General features: G+C 40.9%; 1 protein-coding gene across 2 annotated transcripts in view; it reads right to left on the minus strand.

The window, feature by feature from the left end:
- Positions 1-20,073, minus strand: part of FLT1 (fms related receptor tyrosine kinase 1) — a 370,086-nt gene that overhangs the window by 181,784 nt on the left and 168,229 nt on the right. Inside the window, exons 14-16 of one of the 2 annotated variants that reach the window (XM_078657126.1) lie at positions 14,097-14,243; positions 5,062-5,193; positions 4,917-4,958 (exon numbers count right to left, since the gene is read on the minus strand). In XM_078657126.1, coding sequence (XP_078513252.1) covers positions 4,917-4,958; positions 5,062-5,193; positions 14,097-14,243 — 321 coding nt within the window. The remainder of the gene's footprint in view (positions 1-4,916; positions 4,959-5,061; positions 5,194-14,096; positions 14,244-20,073) is intronic. The other variant, XM_078657127.1, reaches the window with a different exon arrangement.

Below are 20,073 nucleotides of genomic sequence, written 5' to 3' on the forward strand. Positions count from 1 at the left end.
ATGGTTTGTTATACTCATTTAAAACTATACCAGTGTTCATTCGCCATCTAGATTTTTTAGTAAAAGTTAATTCTAAATTCAAAACCAAAGAAATCATTGCATGATCTGAGATATCAATGATGCCAATTTTAGGAGTAGTTATTGAATTAATTAGTTGCCTGGAAACCAATAAACAATCAATTCTAGAATTGGAATTATGAGGATTTGAAAAAAAATTTAAACTTTTTTCTTTAGGAAAATGTAATCTCCTCTTCTAACGTAGTGGCTTGAATAAATGATTTGAAAGCAAAATAAACTTTAGAAGGGTGACATTTAGTAAGAGAAAATGTATCTAATAAAGGGTCAAAGATAACATTAAAATCACCTCCAACAATAACAGGGACATTACCAACCTTTAGAACCTCTTTTGTAAGATTAGTCCAAAAAACAGGGTCATCTGCTGTAGGACCATAAACATTTAATAAAAATAGAAATGAGTCATGAACTTTAATTTTAACGAGTATATATCTAACATCTGTATCAGAAGTTTTACTCAAAATTTGACAGTGTAATTTTTTTGTATAAAACAAATATCAGCTTTACAACTACTTAAATAATCTAGAATTTTTGTACGTTTACATGGATGGCGCAATCCTTTAACATTTAATGAAACTACTTTAATATTATGTGTATTAGCCATAATAGAAGGAAGGAGAAAAGAGATCCAGAAGAGGAAGATAAAAGAAGAAGATCAAGAGAATAAGAAAAAGGTAGCTCCTGAGAAAGAAGAAGGAAAGGAAAAATGAAAAAACATGGAAAAAACGACAAACAGAAGACATAAATGTGAAATGTGAAACGCACACATGCCTTACAAGCATGAGTGGAACAGCTGGAGCCCATTTTAAAGAAATTTCAGTATTATGTCAGAAAAGACATAACTGGCATAAATCAAGTAGCAGTCATTGGTATCCATTGTGTCCTGTGACTGATGATCAAAAAAATGTCTCAATTCTTCAGGACGTTGAAAAGATTTTGAGAAATTATCCTTCCAAATGCGCATCGTTGATGGATCAAAGAGACCATATTTGTAGCCCAGACTTCGTAATTGAGGATGAAGAACAGTGAATTCCTTGTGAATTGAGACAGTTTCTTTGGCAAAGTCTTGATGAATAAATATTTTATTCCCATTTACCATCAATGAAGGTATTTCTCTTGCAGCTTTTCTGATTAAAACCAAATGGTGGTGTCGAAGAACTTTAAAAATTATTTGTCGTGGTTTTGTGGTTGAGGGTTCCTATGTGAGGGAAGCCTATGAGCCTTATCAGTTTCAAAATTTTCTGGAAATTTAATTTGTAAAAGGCCAGGAATTAGATTCTCCAAATATAATCCCTCAACATCTTCTCGTAAATTAAATATGCGTAAATTGTTTTGCCTGTTACGACTTTCCATGTCCAATAGTGCTGAGCACATATGTGACATTTATGCCACAAGTGGAGTAAATGACTCAATTTTGACCTTATTATCCTGTATTTTGATGGAATTATCCAATATTTCCATTGACAGACTGGCCATTTCTTTGCGTACATTTTTTACTTCAGATGCAATTGTGTCTGTATTTAGACGAAGTGCCTGAATTTCCTCCAATATTAAAGATAGTGAAGTTCAGAAGACTCTACTACTTTTGATTCAGCAGAAGGAGGAGAAACTTGCTGTCTCCTTTTATTATTAATAGAGCTTTTGTTTTCCATTTTTTATTTCAAAAGAGTCAGAATTATAATGGCAGGAGCAAAAGAATGTATGAAAAAGTGAAAGCTGTGGAATAACCAAGAAATGACTGGTGCAGCAGCTAAAATGGGCTGGGGGTGGCTAGGCCCAAGCCAGGCCCTTTCTTGAAAGTTCACTTCACCCCTTGACAGAAAGCCTGGCTGTACCTGAATGTTGTGCTGGGAGCAGGAACCAGGTGGTGAAAAAACCCACTTCTGCTGTCTAAAATCCAAGGAAATTGCTCCACAACCTAGGTAAGGCCTTTATAAATGTAGTGACCTCCTTTAGCGAACTTTCCTGACTGAATTTGTTGTTTTTTGCCAAAAAATGGGCTTAAAACGCGCTGGGTCTCTCAAGCGGAGGCCATCTTGGCTCGCGCGTCTCCAATTTGTGTAGCATTCTTATCTTACCAGCTTGAATGATATTTAGGAATGGCAAAACCACTATGGAAATTCAGGGAATTTTCCTTTTATTCAATGACATCGTTATAGACCTACTTTTGGGTAGCACTTACATTATTAGTAAGCCCCAACACGAGGGACGGAGGCTCTGGGATCAACTTCCACTTGCTGTTCAACAAGCAACTACACAAATAAGGTCCCTTAAGCTGTTGGCGGTTGCAGCTGGCCTTGCAGGCTTTTGGCAAAAACTGCCATACATTTATTGTCAGGATATAGTGTAAGTAGAGGTAATGCAGTGGCCGTGGCCAGTTGAGTAGTATAGGCACTTCTTTGGTATTTTAGGTGCAGAGCCAGCTGCCATCCAATGTGACACCCCCAGTCTGAATAGACCAGCAGTAACGTTCGCCTCTGTGTTGGGTATTGTGACGTGGGGACACACCAAGTGCTCAATTTCTTTACTGTGGACTAGAAACCCTGCAGGAAAACCTTCTATGAATTATAATTAGTGCCAAAACAGATTGCTCCGTTTTGGTAAGAACCCTGTGGAAGCCCTATTATTTTATAAATCTGAAAGCTTCGGTGAGCACTGGTCGAACCCTCTTGAGACCTTGATCACTTTGCCATCACTAGCTCTATTAAGCATACTTTGTGATGGCTAGAAAGATTTCAGGGTAAGACCACACTGCCTACAGAATAGGTTGACTGAAGCATCTAAATGTACCAACGGTGTTGTGTGAACCCTGTGTCCTAGTTGGTTGCTGAATTCACAAAGGAGCAGCAGCATTCAGGGAGAAGTGACTGCCAATGCCTTAGTTACAAGTCACTTTTGTTTGTGAGGGTGATAAATGTGTGCAATCCTTGGCATTAGGGTATCTACAGAGCCTTGAGGTCCTGATGCCACCAGCTTGAACATTGACAGGAAGTGGTAAAGATACCACGTTGTTCCAAACGTTGTGTGCTCAAGGTCACCTCTGGTTTAGGACTTTCTCATTTTTGGGAACACAGCCGATCTCAGGTGCCCATGTGTGCACATCATCAGGACCTACCACTGAGTCTTCATCCAGGGGGGACCAGTGATTTTATTCTGGTGTCTTGCAGACGTCGAGGTACAAGAATAAGGACTTTGTGCCTGATCGACAGGGTTGCAGCAAACCTGCCTATTTACAAATGTGGTAAATCTGCTGTGACTGCTGGATTTCTGCCTGTGGAACTACCAACAGTCTAATTATCCCTGATGTAGTGAATTAGGAAGAGGAAATTGGTGGATATACTGCATCTACTGGAAAATAGTGGATTTTACACTACTGCCCACCACAGAATCAGACTGTTAGCCATACATTTTTAGACGCATTGCTTAAATATTCTACAGGTTAGATATCCGTTGGTAGGCAAGAGTGGCGGCGGGTAACAACAGCAGACAGTTAGACTAACGTGCTTCACTGATGAGCGCAAATGTGCAAGACAAGTTCTAGGCTTGCTTTGCTTCTGTGTATGGAGGACATGGCTCAGCAGTTCGGACTGGACTGCTCTTTAATTCATTGTCCTTGCTGATCAACCCCGTTTTTTGGATTCTTCCCACAGGGAGACATCTTGAATCCCAGTTTCTTTGATTCTCGTGTATTTTATTTCTTTATCTTGTTAAGCCACAGCTCAGGAAAGAGATAGCTTATGACAAACTAAACTGCACCAGATGAGAAACAGTTGAATGTATAATTTACCATGGAAACCAAAATACACAAAAACAGTGGCATGAGTAATAGTGAGTTTTGTAGTGTTCCCTGTCTACTCCTGAATTCCAGGAGTAAGACAGGAGTACTCCTGGCTAAGGTTGGCTTCCTCCTGGAATACAAAGGTAGGCTAGGAGTACTACAAGAATTATTAACAGAAAATCGATGTGAGTCAGGACCCTTAGTTTGGTGTTTTTAAGAAGTATTGGGAACTGGTTCCTGATAATAAGGACCGCATACCTACAACTTCACATTTTAAATAGCCATGGTCTGCAGTGTGGCTTTTGTACAGTGACACCTTGGAAGCAATGGGTCTGATTCCTTGGAAGAAATGGGTCTGATACCTTGGAAGCAATGGTTAGGCTACTCACAGGACTAAGCTCTCCTTCAAGCTTGAAAGATGTTACTGTGTACAAATTACAATAAATGAGGCACTATAGCTGAGGCTCGATTCTTGCATGGCTTCCTTTCAAATATTCTCCCTTTTGAAAACTATTTTCACAGAACTGCATTTGGAAATCAGGCTGGATGATCAGTTCATGAGTGACCTGAAGTCACTTTTTGGGAATACTTCCACTATGCCACTTCCACACACACCTTACTTCTACAGTGTTTTCTCTAGATCGTGAGGCATTACATCGACTCAAGTCAGTTAGTTAAGTTAGTTATGGGCAAGAGCTATTTAATTAAATGATGCACTGAGAGAAAATGTATACACAAATATTAAAAAAATAAGGGTGTGTGGATGAAGGGTAATTTCCCCTGAAATAATGCAATACTCCCTGATATAGTGAAGATGAGGTAGAGGTGAAGCAGTGTGGTTGCAATGTTACAAGCAACATTTGTCTGTGAGTCAGTATGGCTTTTCACTTACTCCTGAATTTGAAGAGGCTATTCACACGTTCTCATTGAATGAGCCTTTGTGAACAGGGCCATGTGTTTCTAGAAAATAAAGTTTTTGTTTCAAGTACTCGTTTCCCTCTTGAAAACTATTTTCCTAGAGCTGTATTAGGAATTAATGCTGGGTAGACTTGGAGTCACTTACCTCCCTGTGCAGACAGAGCAAGAACTCCACTGTGGTAACCAGCTTAGAGAGAGGAGCACATGAGAAAGGGAAAAAGAAGTAAATCAAACTCAGCAGCAGAACTTGAAGCAAAGCTTTCATTTGCAACGTCTCGTGCTGTGGTTACCTTGTACTGTGATGTAGGCGGAGCTCTCCACTGCTCCTCTCTGATTGGATGCTACACACTGGTAGTAACCTTCATCATCCTCTTTAACCCGTTCGATGACAAGTCTGTTGCTGTCTGGTCCTAAAACAATTCCTGAGAAGTATAGGAAAAGTTGGGATCAGTGCCATGTAGTCTGCATTGCACCCACTATAGATTTTGTTAGAGAAACGGAATTCTAGAAGGTGAATATATTCAGCACGAAATTGTACCTATGTCGTGCTGATCTTCAGGAAGTAACCACATCTTTTACTGTAAATCAGTGGTAGTTTTTGACAAATGAGCAATATTTTATAAATCAGGAAAATGTTACAATTGCAAGTAATATGTAATCGTCACGTCTAAACATTCTATGGTACAACCACATTTATTGGACAACAATATGGTCTCAGAAACAAATTGAAATATAAGGTGTGGCTGGAGGGATTGCATTGGTCAAGTTTCTTTAAAGAATCAATAATCACAATCGGGAGCACCTTTGCAGCAGGGCCCAGATTTCATTATAAGAGCCTTCTGGTAATGTTAAATGGGTGTTCCCAGCCAAGTACAGTTTGGCTTTTCTAACAGCAGCGAAGAAGAAAGGTAGCAAAGAATTCAGATCCATTATCACCAAGGCCAGATGTATCAAAAAAGCATTTTGTGATTCCCAAATAGTGATTTTTACCAAATCGCTATTTGGGAATCACAAAATGCTATGCATGTAGGAATCGGTAAACTTTTTGAGATTTCTTAATATTACCTAATAGTGATTCGTTAAAAAGCGAATCGCTATTAGGTTATATGACTCCATTCATTCTTATGGTCCTACAGGCCCATAGGTGCGAATGGTTTTGCATTAGCTAATTTGCAATTATCTAATTGGTAATCGCACATTAGCGAATGCAAAGCCAAGAGTGCCCGGGGCCCTAAGGCCCCCCTGATGCACCCCAAAAAAAAAGAAAATGTGCACATGTAAAGCACACACATGCTCTAGGGGCATGTGTGCGCTACATGGCACTTTGAAAAATTCATTTTTGTGTATTTTTCGAAGGTTGTACATGGTTACCATCAACTTGAAGTTAATGGTAATTAGAGTTTCCTAAATGCACAGTTCGCAATTAGGAAAGGCTTCTTACATGTGTATTACAGATTCGCAAATTGTGGTTCCCTATTTGCATTCGCAAATTAAGGTAATCGTAAAATATTGTGGTTAGCTAAATTGCGAATACAAAAGCCTTTCATAGATGAAGAAAGGCCATTTTGCATTCGCAAACGGCCGAATTTTGCAGTTCACACCATTTGCGAATGCAAAATGCTTTCATACATCTGGCCCAAAGGTCTACAAGCGTTCAAGAAATATATTAATGCAAAAATTCCAAAGCAGCAGTGTATGCAATACAATGCCATGATCTCTACGGATGAAAACGTGGCTAACACAGAGATGTGCTAAGAAATTATGCCAAGAACGGGTCAGAATGACCTTCACCACAATAAGTCAAGAAAGAAATGTAAAGAAACCAGGCCATCTCCTCGGCTAAGATTGCAAGCTATGTAGACCTGAAATCACTACCGGCTCTTTGACTTCTAGCTTACCCCATTGTTTGCACTCCTGTGACTAGCTAATGGGGGCAAAGTGCACTCAATGCAGCCATGATTATGCAGGCTGAGAGGGACTAACCTGAGGGGACATGTTTGCGACGTAATCAATGACTTTCTCGCTTCTTGCTCCACATAGTGACTTGCTAAGGGTATGACTTGGCGATGGAGCTATGCAACGAAGGAAAGAGTTTGGAGGAGGACGTCTGAGCCCCATCTTGGCACCATCTTCCCATGCTGTGACTGCCCTAACCATGGAGGAGTAGAGATAATTACATCTATCAGCATTTGGAACAGAGGAAAGGAAACTGTTGAACTACGGACTGCTTTTTTTGCAGATACATCTGTCTTCCTCCTAATCTACATTGGACTCAAATTGACGGTGAGCACTGGATCATACATTAGTGCCATATTTCTGAAGGGAAGTGGTGTAAGACGTTCCCTTGAAGAATTCAATCTGGGAAAAGTACTTAGGACTAGAGGATTTATCTTGGATTTGTCCAGCCCGATCTAATTGACTCAGGTATTTCACAGGTGGGTTCCGATAAACTTGGCGGGTCACTGAAGCAAATTAAGGAAGGCATCAGGATCCGGGGAAGGAATCCTAGGAGTTGTCCTATCACCTTGTTTATATGCCACCACAAAAATGGCATGAGGAAAAACATTTTGTCTGAGCTAAGACTACAGTGCTGCTTACACAGTATATGTTTCTTAGGTATTCTGCAGCTCTTATAATTTGTATCTATTTTATTATGTTTTAGGTTGGACACCTGAATTATATACAAATAGAGAGGCAACCACAACCAATTATTATTCAAGGAACAAGTAAATAAATGGTCGCAGGTCTTGCATGATGTATTTAATTTCTTTGCTTTATTGTTTTTATTTTTTTCTTTCTTTTTCTCTAAAAATAATGCAGCCAATGAGTTTCACCCTAAAAAAGACTTCTTCAGGGCATAAAATTTCTCTTCTGTAAATGTAAATGTAAATGTAGTATACTTGTAAAGCGCACAGCTGCCCCAGCAACGGGGCGTCCCGGCGCTGTATAACTCTGGGGAACCCGTCCTGGCTTTCCCTGTGGGATGGTCCCTTGCTGGGAGTTCCCAAGGTGGAGCCAGGCATCCCCGGAATTGGTGGGGCCGTTGTGGAGATTAGGCAAGCTAATGCCCAGAGTTGCCGAGTGGAACCCCTGATTAGAGTAAGCACCGAAGCGAGAATTATCGAGTCCGCTGACCAAGGTCCACGACCCTGCCGCGTCGGGAATTGAACCCTGGTCCCAGGCTGACTTCTGCTCTCAGGCCTGCCACCTCTAACCAGTGAGCCACACTACTCCACTGTGTGTAGTCAGGCATACTAAACTCTTTCAACAGTGTTAAAGGTATTAACACCACAGTCTTCCAAAACTTCCAATAGCGTGAGGATTTAGGCAGCATTACGCCCATGCACGTGTCAGCACATCCCAATAGTAATCAAACAAATGCAAGTTGCTTTCTCGTTCAAAGGTGCTGCAGTCAGTATATTCTTCCACACATTACCAATTTGAAACGGACTCCTCAGTTTCGGTGTTTAAATGTACTCCAGGAAGAGAGCGCCTTCCATAGCCACAAGGCTGGAAACCTGCTCTTGTGTCTTGCTCTGTTTAATAACTATAGGCCTGATTTAGATCTTGGCGGATTGATTACTATTCTGCAATGGTGACGGATATCCTGTCCACAGAAATATAAATCCTATACGATATAATTAGATTTATATTTTGGCGGACGGGATATCTGTCACCATTGTGACGGAGTAACCCATCCCCCAATATCTAACTCATGCCCTGCCTTCCCAACCCCAAACTGAATATTTAGTTAAATTGATTGAGATGCTCCTCGGAGAGCTCATAGAAACATGCCGAGGGGTGAAAATTGGAATATTTCTCAATTTAGTAAACACTGTTCCCTACTACTTGTAACAGGTGTCACAGGTGTAACAAATGCAAAAATAAATGCATGAGTAAAACAAAGGGAGCGGTATCAAACTTCTCCTTCTCAATATGAGTTGCCTTCACAGGACACTGGTGTAATATGGATACAATTATATTTTTGGGTTCCTTAAAATATACTTATATAGGAGGCACTCAACCATCATGCAATGTATTACATCCCTCCCACGATGTATGACTTTGCATAAAAATATCTTTAACCATATGTCTAAATTACAACCTCAGGAATATGAAGATAGTGTTAGTATTCAGAGACGTCTGATTTTAATCTAAGACCGGTGGCAATGTTGGCCAGGCAGGCCTCCAATCCAAATTGCAGGCTCGTCAACATAGACGATGCCGGCTTGAAAGACATCGGACAAAATTAGAATCCGTTTTTTTTTTTAAACAGAGTTTTATATAGCACAAACTTGACCCGAATCGGGTATCAGTTACGCTTTACACAGCACCAGTTGCCTTACATGAGGACACATTCATTTTTGTTTGGCACAGAGAGATTAAATGATTTGCCAAGAATCACAGGATGTTCAGCATCACTGCCGAGACTCAAACCCAGGTCCCCAGATTCGAGGTCGACCACAATTAGGCCAACTCCTCTAATTCACCGCCTGCACTGCAAAGATCTGTGTATGGCCTACATGTCATAGGAATAAACGTAGGCACAGCCAGATCATCAGCACACCGTTGTTTGTAAGTCGATGGAATAAATTCTGTTGAATTTGGTAATTGTGCAATTTCATGACTGGCCTGATGTTCTGTAAATATGGGGCATATCATGTATGCATGATACAATCTTTCATATTCCTAGACTTTAAAATGAGTATGTTTGAGGTCTGTAATATCACAATGAGAGAGTTCATGGCAAAGATGGCTCTCTTAAAGACTGCTGTCAAGTGGCCTCAAGTCATGCATGACACACATAGCCATACATACCTTTTAGCAGACAGCTAGTTCCCTTACAAAATTAATAAACCTGTAGATATAAAAGTAAAAATACAACTCTCATAATGTTATTGTCTAAAAAGCCAGTGCTTTGGATTCAGATATAGCTAGCTTGCTCTGGCCTTAATGAACTACAAAAGATTAGTCTTCCCTGCCTCTGGCACGTCTAGTGAGGCTTCCCTCCTAAATTCAGTTATACATAGCTGAGATATTCCAATTGTATGTATTACAATTAATAATATTTTCAAAGTGACAACACTGCAAAGATTGCCATGCACCTGTTATATTGTTCGGGGATTTAAAGTAATTTCCCTCAGTGTTAGGTAATTCCACAGTTCACTCGATGGGTGTCTATAGCTTATTTGATGCCCTAAATAAAGACATGGGTCCTGGGCTCACTGTGACACTGGAATCAAGCTATCCTGGCTGAAGAGGGGTGAAACTCCGAAACCGGTCCTAGGATGCTTGTTTCCGGTCCACGGAGGACCTGGCTTGGCAGTTCGGGCTGGACTGTTCCCATGAGGCACATGGTCAAGACTGATTTGCATATGGCCAGGTCTAAACTGGGGTGGCATGGTGAGCAAAAGAATGATGGATTTAACCCATTTCTCTTGACTGGCGGTGAATGTTTTGATTTGTTCTGCATTCCGTCCATCAATTGTGTGTCTTTTGCATTCTCGCCCTAAGGGCGCCAGGTATGCCCAGAAGTGGGTCCTGGGCTCACTGTGCCACTGGAATCAAGCTCTATTGGCTGAAGAGGGGTGAAACTCCGAAACCGGTCCTAGGATGCTTGTTTCCGGTCCACGGAGGACCTGGCTTGGCAGTTCGGGCTGGACTGCTCCCATGAGGCACAGGGTCAAGATCGATTTGCATATGGCCAGATCTAAACTGAGGTGGCATGGTGAGCAAAAGAATGATGGATTTAACCCAGATCTCTTGACTGGCGGTGAATGTTTTGATTTGTTCTGCACTCGTCCATCAATTATGTGTCTTTTGCTTTCTCACCCTTAGGGGGTCATTAGGATGGCGGATTTCCCGCATACTCCGGGCCGGCGGAAGCCACCGCCGGCCCGGAGTATGCGGGAAATCCGCCGAGGAGGCCTGAAAGACCCACCGCCAAATCAGGATGGCTGGTGGGTCTCCCAATCCGTCCGCCGCTTTTCCGCCGCGGTCGGAAGGCGACCACGGCGGAAAAGCAATAACATGGCTGGCGGTGTCTATCAGACACCGCCAGCCATATTAGGATGCAGGGTGAGTCATGCTTTTCCGCGGCGGCTTTTCCGCCGTGGAAAAGCATACGGACAGTCACTTTGGGGGCCCGTTGCGGGCCCCCTGGGTGAAGGTTGCGTGGGGGGTGCACATGGGGGGTACCTATGGTACCCCCCTGCCCTTGCGTGCACGAAGCGGCAGGCACCGCGCGGTGCCTGCCGCTTTGTGCATGCAAATGCGCACCTTTCGTTTTTTGCATTGCGGCAGATGCTGCTTCAAGCAGCATCCGCCGCAATGTAAAACATACAGGATGTGACCGCCAGGGTGGCGGTCACATCCTAATTGCTATGGAGGGACCGCCGCTGCCCATGCGGACGGTCCCTCCAACTCAGGGGTGGCGGACGGACGCAAGTCCGTCCGCCATCCTAATCGGCCCCTAAGTGCGCCAGGTATGCCCAGACGTGGGTCCTGGGCTCACTGTGCCACTGGAATCAAGCTATCCTGGATGAAGAGGGGTGAAACCCCGAACCCGGTCCTAGGATGCTTGTTTCCGGGCCAGGGAGGACATGGCTTGGCAGTTCGGGCTGGACTGTTCCCATGAGACACAGGGTCAAGACTGATTTGCATATGGCCAGGTCTAAACTGGGGTGGCATGGTGAGCAAAAGAATGACAGATTTAACCAGATCTCTTGACTGGCGGTGAATGTTTTGCTTTGTTCTGCATTCCGTCCATTAATTGTGTGTCTTATGCTAAATAAAACCAGATATAGGTCTTTTGTATTGACTAGAGGGCATTTCCCATTCTAAGGAAAAGTCACTGTAGCCACTTCAATGCCTTAACTTGACCCATAATCAGAGGATTACCTGAGATGCTGGGTGGTGTGGTCAATAAAGACAATGACAATCTTTCATTGGCAAAAATAATGGCATTCCATCATAACTGTACTGTTTTCCAACTGAAAACCCTTCTCTACTACCTTGCTTGACTTTAGGGTAAGGCCAATGGAAGCTAATAATCACTTTCTTTCTCTATAAGTACCTCATTGGGTATTCCAGAGGTTTTCAACTGATCAGGTGGGCTAAAACCACTCCCTAATATAAGTGTTAAACTCATTTTATTGATAACAGAACTTCTTGTGTTTTCAAATAAGAGTTTTCAATATTTTCGAACTTCTTTGGAAGCATGCACAAAGTTTATCAAAATGATAAGATTGAAATTATGTTGGATTTTTCACATGCTCAAATTGAACGGTTTCTGTCATTACATATCTTTTCTGAATGACATGATTCAACAGAGCATCACCATACTTCCTACATCATTAAGGAGATCAGTACTCGGGTATCTCAAATGGGATGCAGCCCATTCGAATTGTCAATTTCTTAGTCAGCTCTGCAATATATCAAATGAGACAATATGGGTTCCAATTAATTTGTAAACCTAAGATTGGGGAGGTTTAGGGTTAAGGTATAGATTTGGGAAATTGTTAACATTGCAGAAGGGTTAGGGTTAGCTTTAGGGTAACGATATATACATGGGTTTAGGGTTAGTGCTGAGGTGTTAGGGATGTTACTTGAGTAAATGACGAGGTTTGTTTTAGAGTTAGGGGAGTGGATTAGAATTAGGGTAAATACCTTCAAGGGGTAATTTAAGGGGTTAGCATTAGGGTTTGATGTGGAGACAATGGTTAGAGTATTTTACAGTACGGTTGAGCACCTTTAAAAACAAAATGTATTACTTGGAAAAGGAAAACATTTTCAACGTTTTGCTTTCAAATCTATTATCAAATACACAAGCTACATTAAATTTTAAATTATGCAGTTTCATGTTGACTTTTCTAATTGTAAATTTAGAATTTTTCATATAGAAGTAAAAAAGAATTCTATTGAGTAAACGCACCATTTTGCAAAAATTAAATTTGTGAATTAGAGTTCTACTAGAAATCAATGATTATTAATGTATTTCCATGGATATTCTTGAGATTCTTTGTATTTCCACAAAAGAAGGACATCTAGGCCATGGATGTGAATACACTGAGGGTTGTGTAATGTTGCAAAACTATTTGCACAATTAACATGATGGTGTAAGAAAATTTCACAAAGGCTGTGAAGTGTTTTTGCTTTGTTAGATTTGTGTGAAATGTGTGACTTCTGTGACAATTCATATCAGATTATATCGAAATATTTAACAATACAGTGGTTCTGCACAAGATATACTTTGCCCAACAAAAGCTAGTTTTCTTCCCCCTGCAATTCTTTTGTGCACAGAAAATATCCATAAAAAGTAATTCCACAGAGAAAAAAATCTGCATACTTTCTCCACCTTTGCTACATTCAATTATAGTGAAAAATATCTTCCCCTAGAGTGATGTGTATCTAGCAATGTGTAGACAAAAATCATGTGCCAGGGTAAACCATGAAAAAAGGGCAAACATCTTGGATGTTGCAAAACTTTGCCAGAGGGAGCAAACGTTTTACACCCCAGGAAAACTTAAGGAAGTATATGGCTGACTGTTACTTCGGCGCTTTCTGAATAGGTCCTCCAAAATTAGGTATTTTACTCAACCAGGACAAATGTACAATGATTTATGTTTATGTTGGTATGACTCACTGCAGACTTGCTCCTAAATTACTACGAGTAAGTCATGCCTACTCATGGAAGAAATCTTTATGACTCGACTCCATTGTAACTTCCACTAGGACGACAAATACAAAGGAAGAAACTAGAGATGAGAGGCCACCTTTGGTAGTTACAACACTTGCAAATAAAACTTCCTAATTGTTTAGCACAGCAATAACATGAAAAAAGCCAAGCCCACTATGCAAACGAAAGCACTTGCAGTGTCACATTTATATATATATTTATGTCATTCTCTTACATATATTACACCCCACATGTGGCAAAAGTGACCCAATTTCTTTGAATTATAGTGCTGTTTTCTTATATCAGGGTGAAATTCGATAATATTGGTTTCCCCAGTGTTTCAAACAGGTAAGTTGTCTTGCGATTGCATAGGTTATAAATGTGTCTCTGCAGCGACCTTTAGTAAGATGAGGCAGGGCAAATCAAGGTGCGGCTTCGCCACTCTTCTATCACACTAATAAAGCTTCTTAGTGGAGGGATCATTCACGTGTGTCATTAAAAAGGTAATTGATGAGACCATAAGTACTATCAGCATCAGCAATGATGTTTGTAGTAATGCTATATGATGTCAAGAGTTACTGCTTATGTAATTGATGGTGGTCTTTGAGATGTCATCTATGATGTTACTGCATTAGTCTGGGTTCTTACCAGGTTGTTTGTGGATCTCTTGGCTGTTCTTGTACCAAGCCATCTGTGGACGCGGTACACCTTCAGCGGCACAGTTCAGTGAAATGGTGCTGCTCTTGTTTACACGCTGGTCGTGCAGTTCCAGCAGCAGGTGTGGTGCTTCTAGGGCTGTGAAGGAGAGAAGCAATATAATTATTGACTCTTTGTAAAGAAAAACACTTTCACATCTCAAAGCTGGGTAAGTGATACCATATAAGCTGTAGTTAAGCAGGTAAAATTTGAAACCAAAGGCTAACATTTTAATTTTTACTTTTTTTTCAACCTTTTGAAATGTTTTATGATGAATGAGTGAGAGAATCGCACTCATCTGTGCGTATTTGGAATTTCGGATTAATATCTAAAACATTTGAGGTGGAATTTTTAGACAGAAAGTACGATCCTAAGTGGAGTGGTGTGGCTCACTGTTTAGAGGCGGCAGACCCGGAAGCAGAGGTTGGCCCGGGACCAGGGTTCGATTCCCAACGCGGCAGGGTCTTGGGCCAAGGTCAGCGGACTCGATAATTCTCGCCTCGGTGCCTACTCTAACCATGGGTCCCACTCAGCAACTCTGGGCAATAGCTTGCTTAATCTCCACTAACGGCCCCATCAGCGCCGGGGATGCTTGTCTTCACCTTGGAGATGCCCAGGAGGGACCATCTCACAGGGAAAGCCAGGATGGGTTCCCCAGCGGTATACAGCGCCGGGACGCCCCTTTGCTGGGGCAGCTGTGCGCTTTACAAGTATACGACATTTAACATTTATTTAATAATAGAAAGAGGCTTGGCCAAATCATTTAAACACTCAGTTTAGCAACACAGTTCCTGCAGAGGAAGCTAATGCCAGGTTTACCTAATCTTGGTGAATACTGGACAACAGCTAGAGGGATGAAAACATGATCATTACTGTGTGGAGTTGGAGTGACTGACCTGCAAAGGCCTAGCTGAGGGCCAGCGCAAGAAATATTGATTATCTGGCAAAGTGACATTTTGGGCACTCTTTCTACCTACAACCATGGACATGGGGTTAGCCATGTCTGAACCCCCCACCTCTGCAGGGTTCACAGGGCCTGGAGACCCTCAAGGGTGATTAGGTGCGCTTTACAAATCCTGTTTGATTGATTGATTGTCTATAGAGGTAATCTGTGCACCACTGCTGGTGACAAAGTAGGTATCTGATCTTAACCATGTTACTGTTTCAGGCACACACTGAGGATGGTTTCATGAAGAAGAGGTGCAGAGAACATATTTTAAATGAAGAGTGAAAAAAACATACATTACCACAGTGTATATGCGTGTGAGTGTGGCCATGTGCACGTCTGTTTGAGTGCATCAAGATCATAACCAATGATTTGGGAATTAACATATCCATTGATCATAGGTTTATAGATGTAGAAAGTTATCAGCGATTTAATTCTTTAATTGTTACTAAGTCAGAGTTATCCGTTAGTAGTAAAGACTGTGAGTTGGAGAACAGTACACAAGTAGTTTACAAATCAGAATACATCCATTCTATTACCTAATTGTCATTTTATTGATATTAATACTGCAATGTATAAATAATGACCCACAAACCATGGTGACAATGTTCGACAGAAGCGACAGCCTTCTCATTTAAATAGAGTAAAGCAGGCATCCATGTTTGTGAGGGGAAAGTTGATTCTACCCACGGTCTACGTGTATGCCTCTCCTACCTATTCCCGGCCACCTCTGCGACAGTCGGGAGCTGCACTCTGTGATACTGGGGCAAGTGCGGGATGGCTACTCTTCAGTCCATTTTGAGTCTTGGATTTAGATCGAAGTTGTGTTTTCTGAGTCTAGGATTAAGATTGAAGTTGTGTTTTTTGCTCACTTGCCCCAGTGGATGTAAACATTGCCAGATACTCGTTTTTAGCACTGATGTTCATTACAACGCAATGCCCATTTTCTGGAACAAAAACAGTTTGATTTGTATTATGCAAAAAACGTGGTAGCAAAGATATTTCTGTCAAAGATGATTGTGAGTCACACCATTGTTCACATGAAAGAGAGCTTGTGACATTGCCGTACATACCTTTAATGTTTATTGTAAAAACTAACAGATACAAAAAATGTATATATTTGGTATAGCTAATGAAGTATGAACTACTTAAAGTCATTTAAGAAAACATGTTTTTATTAGCCTTCATAGATAAATGAGAAACGAATGTGCTCTGCCAGTGTCCTGTAGAGTTTAGAAAACAATAATGCATTGATAAAAATTTATAAAATTACTATTTATTGTTAAATACTGTGTCTTAGCCATTTTACATACTGTAAAGGTCTATTTGTATAATACTACAAACAATAAATGACCTTTTCCGTTTTAGCATGTTAGGTTTGTAGCACAAATGCCTGATGGAAGTCTAGGGAGGTTAAAACACCCACACATACAAAGCTATGTTTTCACATATAAATGTTTACAAGGTTTAAACACACACACACTGACTCAGAAAACTATATTTTCATTCTTACATATAACACATACAGCAGCACACATAGCAGAGCAGGAAAAACTTCACAAAATACATTTAGTATTTTGTTTATCTCAACAGATCAGGGGGGGGGTACCTTTGGACATCATAGTTGTAAAATGTAGACCATCAAAAATAACTAGTTTTCCCAACAATACCAGGAAAGTTATTTTCCTGCAAACAAGGTCAGTTATTAATAGTCTCCATTTCCCACTTCTAAGGTTCCCTCTGTAAAGAGATACCAGAGCGATATCCTCTCCGCCAGTGTGGCATGTGATATGGTGTCCTGTATCATGGAAAATTCATCTTTATCTATTGAATCCATCATCAGGTACTGAAGTGTGATAGCTTTCAAAGAGTTGGTAAAACTTTAGTGTGCTAGATTTATTTCATAATGATAACCTACTATTATGCGAAAGTTTAGCAGTCTTTTTGGACAAGAGATACCCACAAATATCTGATACAAATTTGAGCATTCTGTTTTTTTGCGACATATTTTGCAAAACAAACACTTTTTATCTTCATAATTAATTTCTTGAAAAGTATCACTTTCACTTTCTGAAAGTGAAAATGTGTAATTTTACTGTTTTTTTAAGGCTATTTTCCACTGAATAGTGGTCCTAAAATGTATAAGAGCTATTCAGCAACCCTTCTCACCAATTCGCCAAAACATAATCAGAAACTTTGCGGCCTCTTTGACAGCCAAACACATCTTGGTTAGTCTGTAGTGCAATCTGGTATATAGAACATCAGTAAAGCATTATGTGACGTGTTTTTACACCTCGTTGACACACTTCACCCAAGCCACAAAACCAAATAATTTGGTGACTCACACTTACTTCTTGCTACACTACCTTACAGAAAAAAAGCTGCGCTTCTCCATATACATTTTGAGATATGCAACAAACCATTGACTGTCCTCTTCTAATTAAAAAAAATCTCTTTAAATTGCAGTGATTCATCACTGATAAAAAAAGGATTTGCATCAAAGGACTTCATTCTAAAATGTCCGAGAGTCTAGCGACTAATAGGAGAAGACTCCGCATGTCAAAAAAAGTCACCCTTACTAAGGCTGCACTGAATGGCGGCTGAGACAAATTGATGTTTCACTCTTTAATGGCACTTAGTGAATGAACAGATTAGCTGGTCATTCATACCTGTTCATGCTAATATTGATCAACTTATCAACCTGACGCAATTTTCTCATGGTCACTACTTGATTATGGACTACCAGACGGCAACCATGCAGATTCCCCGAAAAGTTTCTTAGAATTAGAAGGAAGTTTTAAAACTCACCTCTACATAAATCTTAATCAAACTGATGTTTTTTTTTACTGTGACACTTCCATGCTGGCCATCTGCTTTTTGATAGTTTCTTCCTAAACTGTTCAGAAAAGGGCTGCTACAATCCGAACTGTTCTTCAGTGGCATCTGTTCCCTTCTTTGGGAGGGGTAGCACTTAACTAAACGCAGCTACACTCAGAATGTATCTCAAAAGCTTTTATCCAACCTAGACACAACTTGCCCAAACACTGTATACTAGAATGTCAAGTTTCTTTATCCCAGTTTAGATTCCCCACATAAAAACACTTCCCTGTTCCTTCAAGCATCCATTAAAGTGACCGATGCCCACATCACCCTTACCACACATAAAGCATCCCGTTATTTCGACTTGCCATTGCTTCGAATAGGCGAGGTACTACTATGGCAGTGTTGGACTCAGGTTGAGGTAATGAAAAGTCGAGTTAATGGACATGGTCGCTGTAAAGGTTATGGTTGATGCATTTGTAAATTAACTTAAGGGTGTTGAGATTACAAAGTTACATCATGGTTGATACAAAGGCATAAAGCCATACCTTGCATTCACATTCAGCTTCTTGGCCTGGCTTGTCATTGAGATCTAGCACTGAAATTGAGACCATGTTCTTTTTCACTGTGCTTGCTGCAAAGTAGCCTTCTAATGTTTTTGTTACAAAGTGGTACAATATCTGATTTTTTTTAACTCAATATGAACACAGCACTGCTCTGAGAGACAGCCACAAATACCGAAGACAGTGGGTGACAACCAGCATTGTAACTGACGCCAAAATTGCAAGACACATTTCCTCGCTCATGTCTTTGCTCTCACAACTTCCAGGTTACCAATTGTTTTTTAAGCATTTTGGGGTCCATCAAAGTGCCCTTCTAGGGAAATCTCATTGTTTACTCCACCACACTGGACAAACGCAATTCCCATGTGAAAGACGAGTTTAGCCGTGGGACCTGGGACCTTGCACCTAGAGGAGGAAGCCGGCTGCTAGGTTCCCAAGCAGCTGACGCGTTGTGTTATCACACTCCACTGAGCTGTGTGGATACTTTGTTTGTTGCAGCTATTTTGGTCCGTCCTGTCGTGTCCATTCGACTGTCCATGCTGATCAGAGGCCAGTGTGCAGGAACAAACGGAACTAGCCCATTCACTCATCACAGGGGACATCCTTTACCACCAGGATATCCTTCGAAGCCTGTGCTTCTGGAAACGCATCTAATGCAGCCTCGCGGCGTTGCAAGTCAGGCACTTTAAATAATGCTGAGATTTAAGTGTCAATAATGTTACATTTGGTAGAAATAGAGACCTATTATTGAATAGAGGCTATGTATATGCAAAAAAGAGCAGGTCCGTGCTAGAGTAGAAGAAAAATTCAGGAATTTGACGTTATCTACAGGGGAAAGCAAATCTAAAGAGACATGGAGATGATGGGGTCAGTAATTTTCATTTTACTCTTCTCTTATGAATCCTTTTTTCCATACAGAGGACCCAAACCTACCACAGCATTTCTAATAGTGAGTACTACTTGCTCTCTAGAGCTATGATTTTCCTTCTTAGGATGCTGTGAAGTAGCTTGCAGGGCTTTCATACACAGCTGAAGAGAGTTAATACTTACTGCTGACATTTGCTGTAGTCTACACATCACGAGTTCAAACCCTGGCCAGGCCAACTTAGCCTTCTATCTTGTGAGTTCGGTAAACTGAGCACCATCACACTGGGTAACAGGAGCACTTGTTATTTGCAGGGCATAGAATACAATGGGACGAAGAGCTACATAAACCAAGTTATTAATATTACAAAAAAAAGAAAACAGTAGATGCACTGAGCATCATTATCGTGGTTTCGAATGTGAGAAACACCATTGAGGCAAATTCTAATGCAGCCCTCAGTTCTTCTCACACTAATCAAGTTACTTTCTTTAGTCCCAAAGCATGGTCACTATCAGGTTGTGATTCAGTGACAGACAATAGCTGAAAAAGTTTGAACTAACAAATGGGGCGACCATAGATATATTTAAACAAGATTGGTGATTTTAAAGTCAACTTCTGTGACCTGCAGATTCCTTCAAACATTTATTAATATTGGTAACCCACGCTGTTTTCTGAACCAGTGTAGTGGTGGTAACGGAATGTAGAAGTAGGTAGGGTATCGAAATCACATGCCAT

Source organism: Lissotriton helveticus, chromosome 8 (assembly GCF_964261635.1).
Source record: "Lissotriton helveticus chromosome 8, aLisHel1.1, whole genome shotgun sequence".
NCBI classification, from domain to species: domain Eukaryota; kingdom Metazoa; phylum Chordata; class Amphibia; order Caudata; family Salamandridae; genus Lissotriton; species Lissotriton helveticus.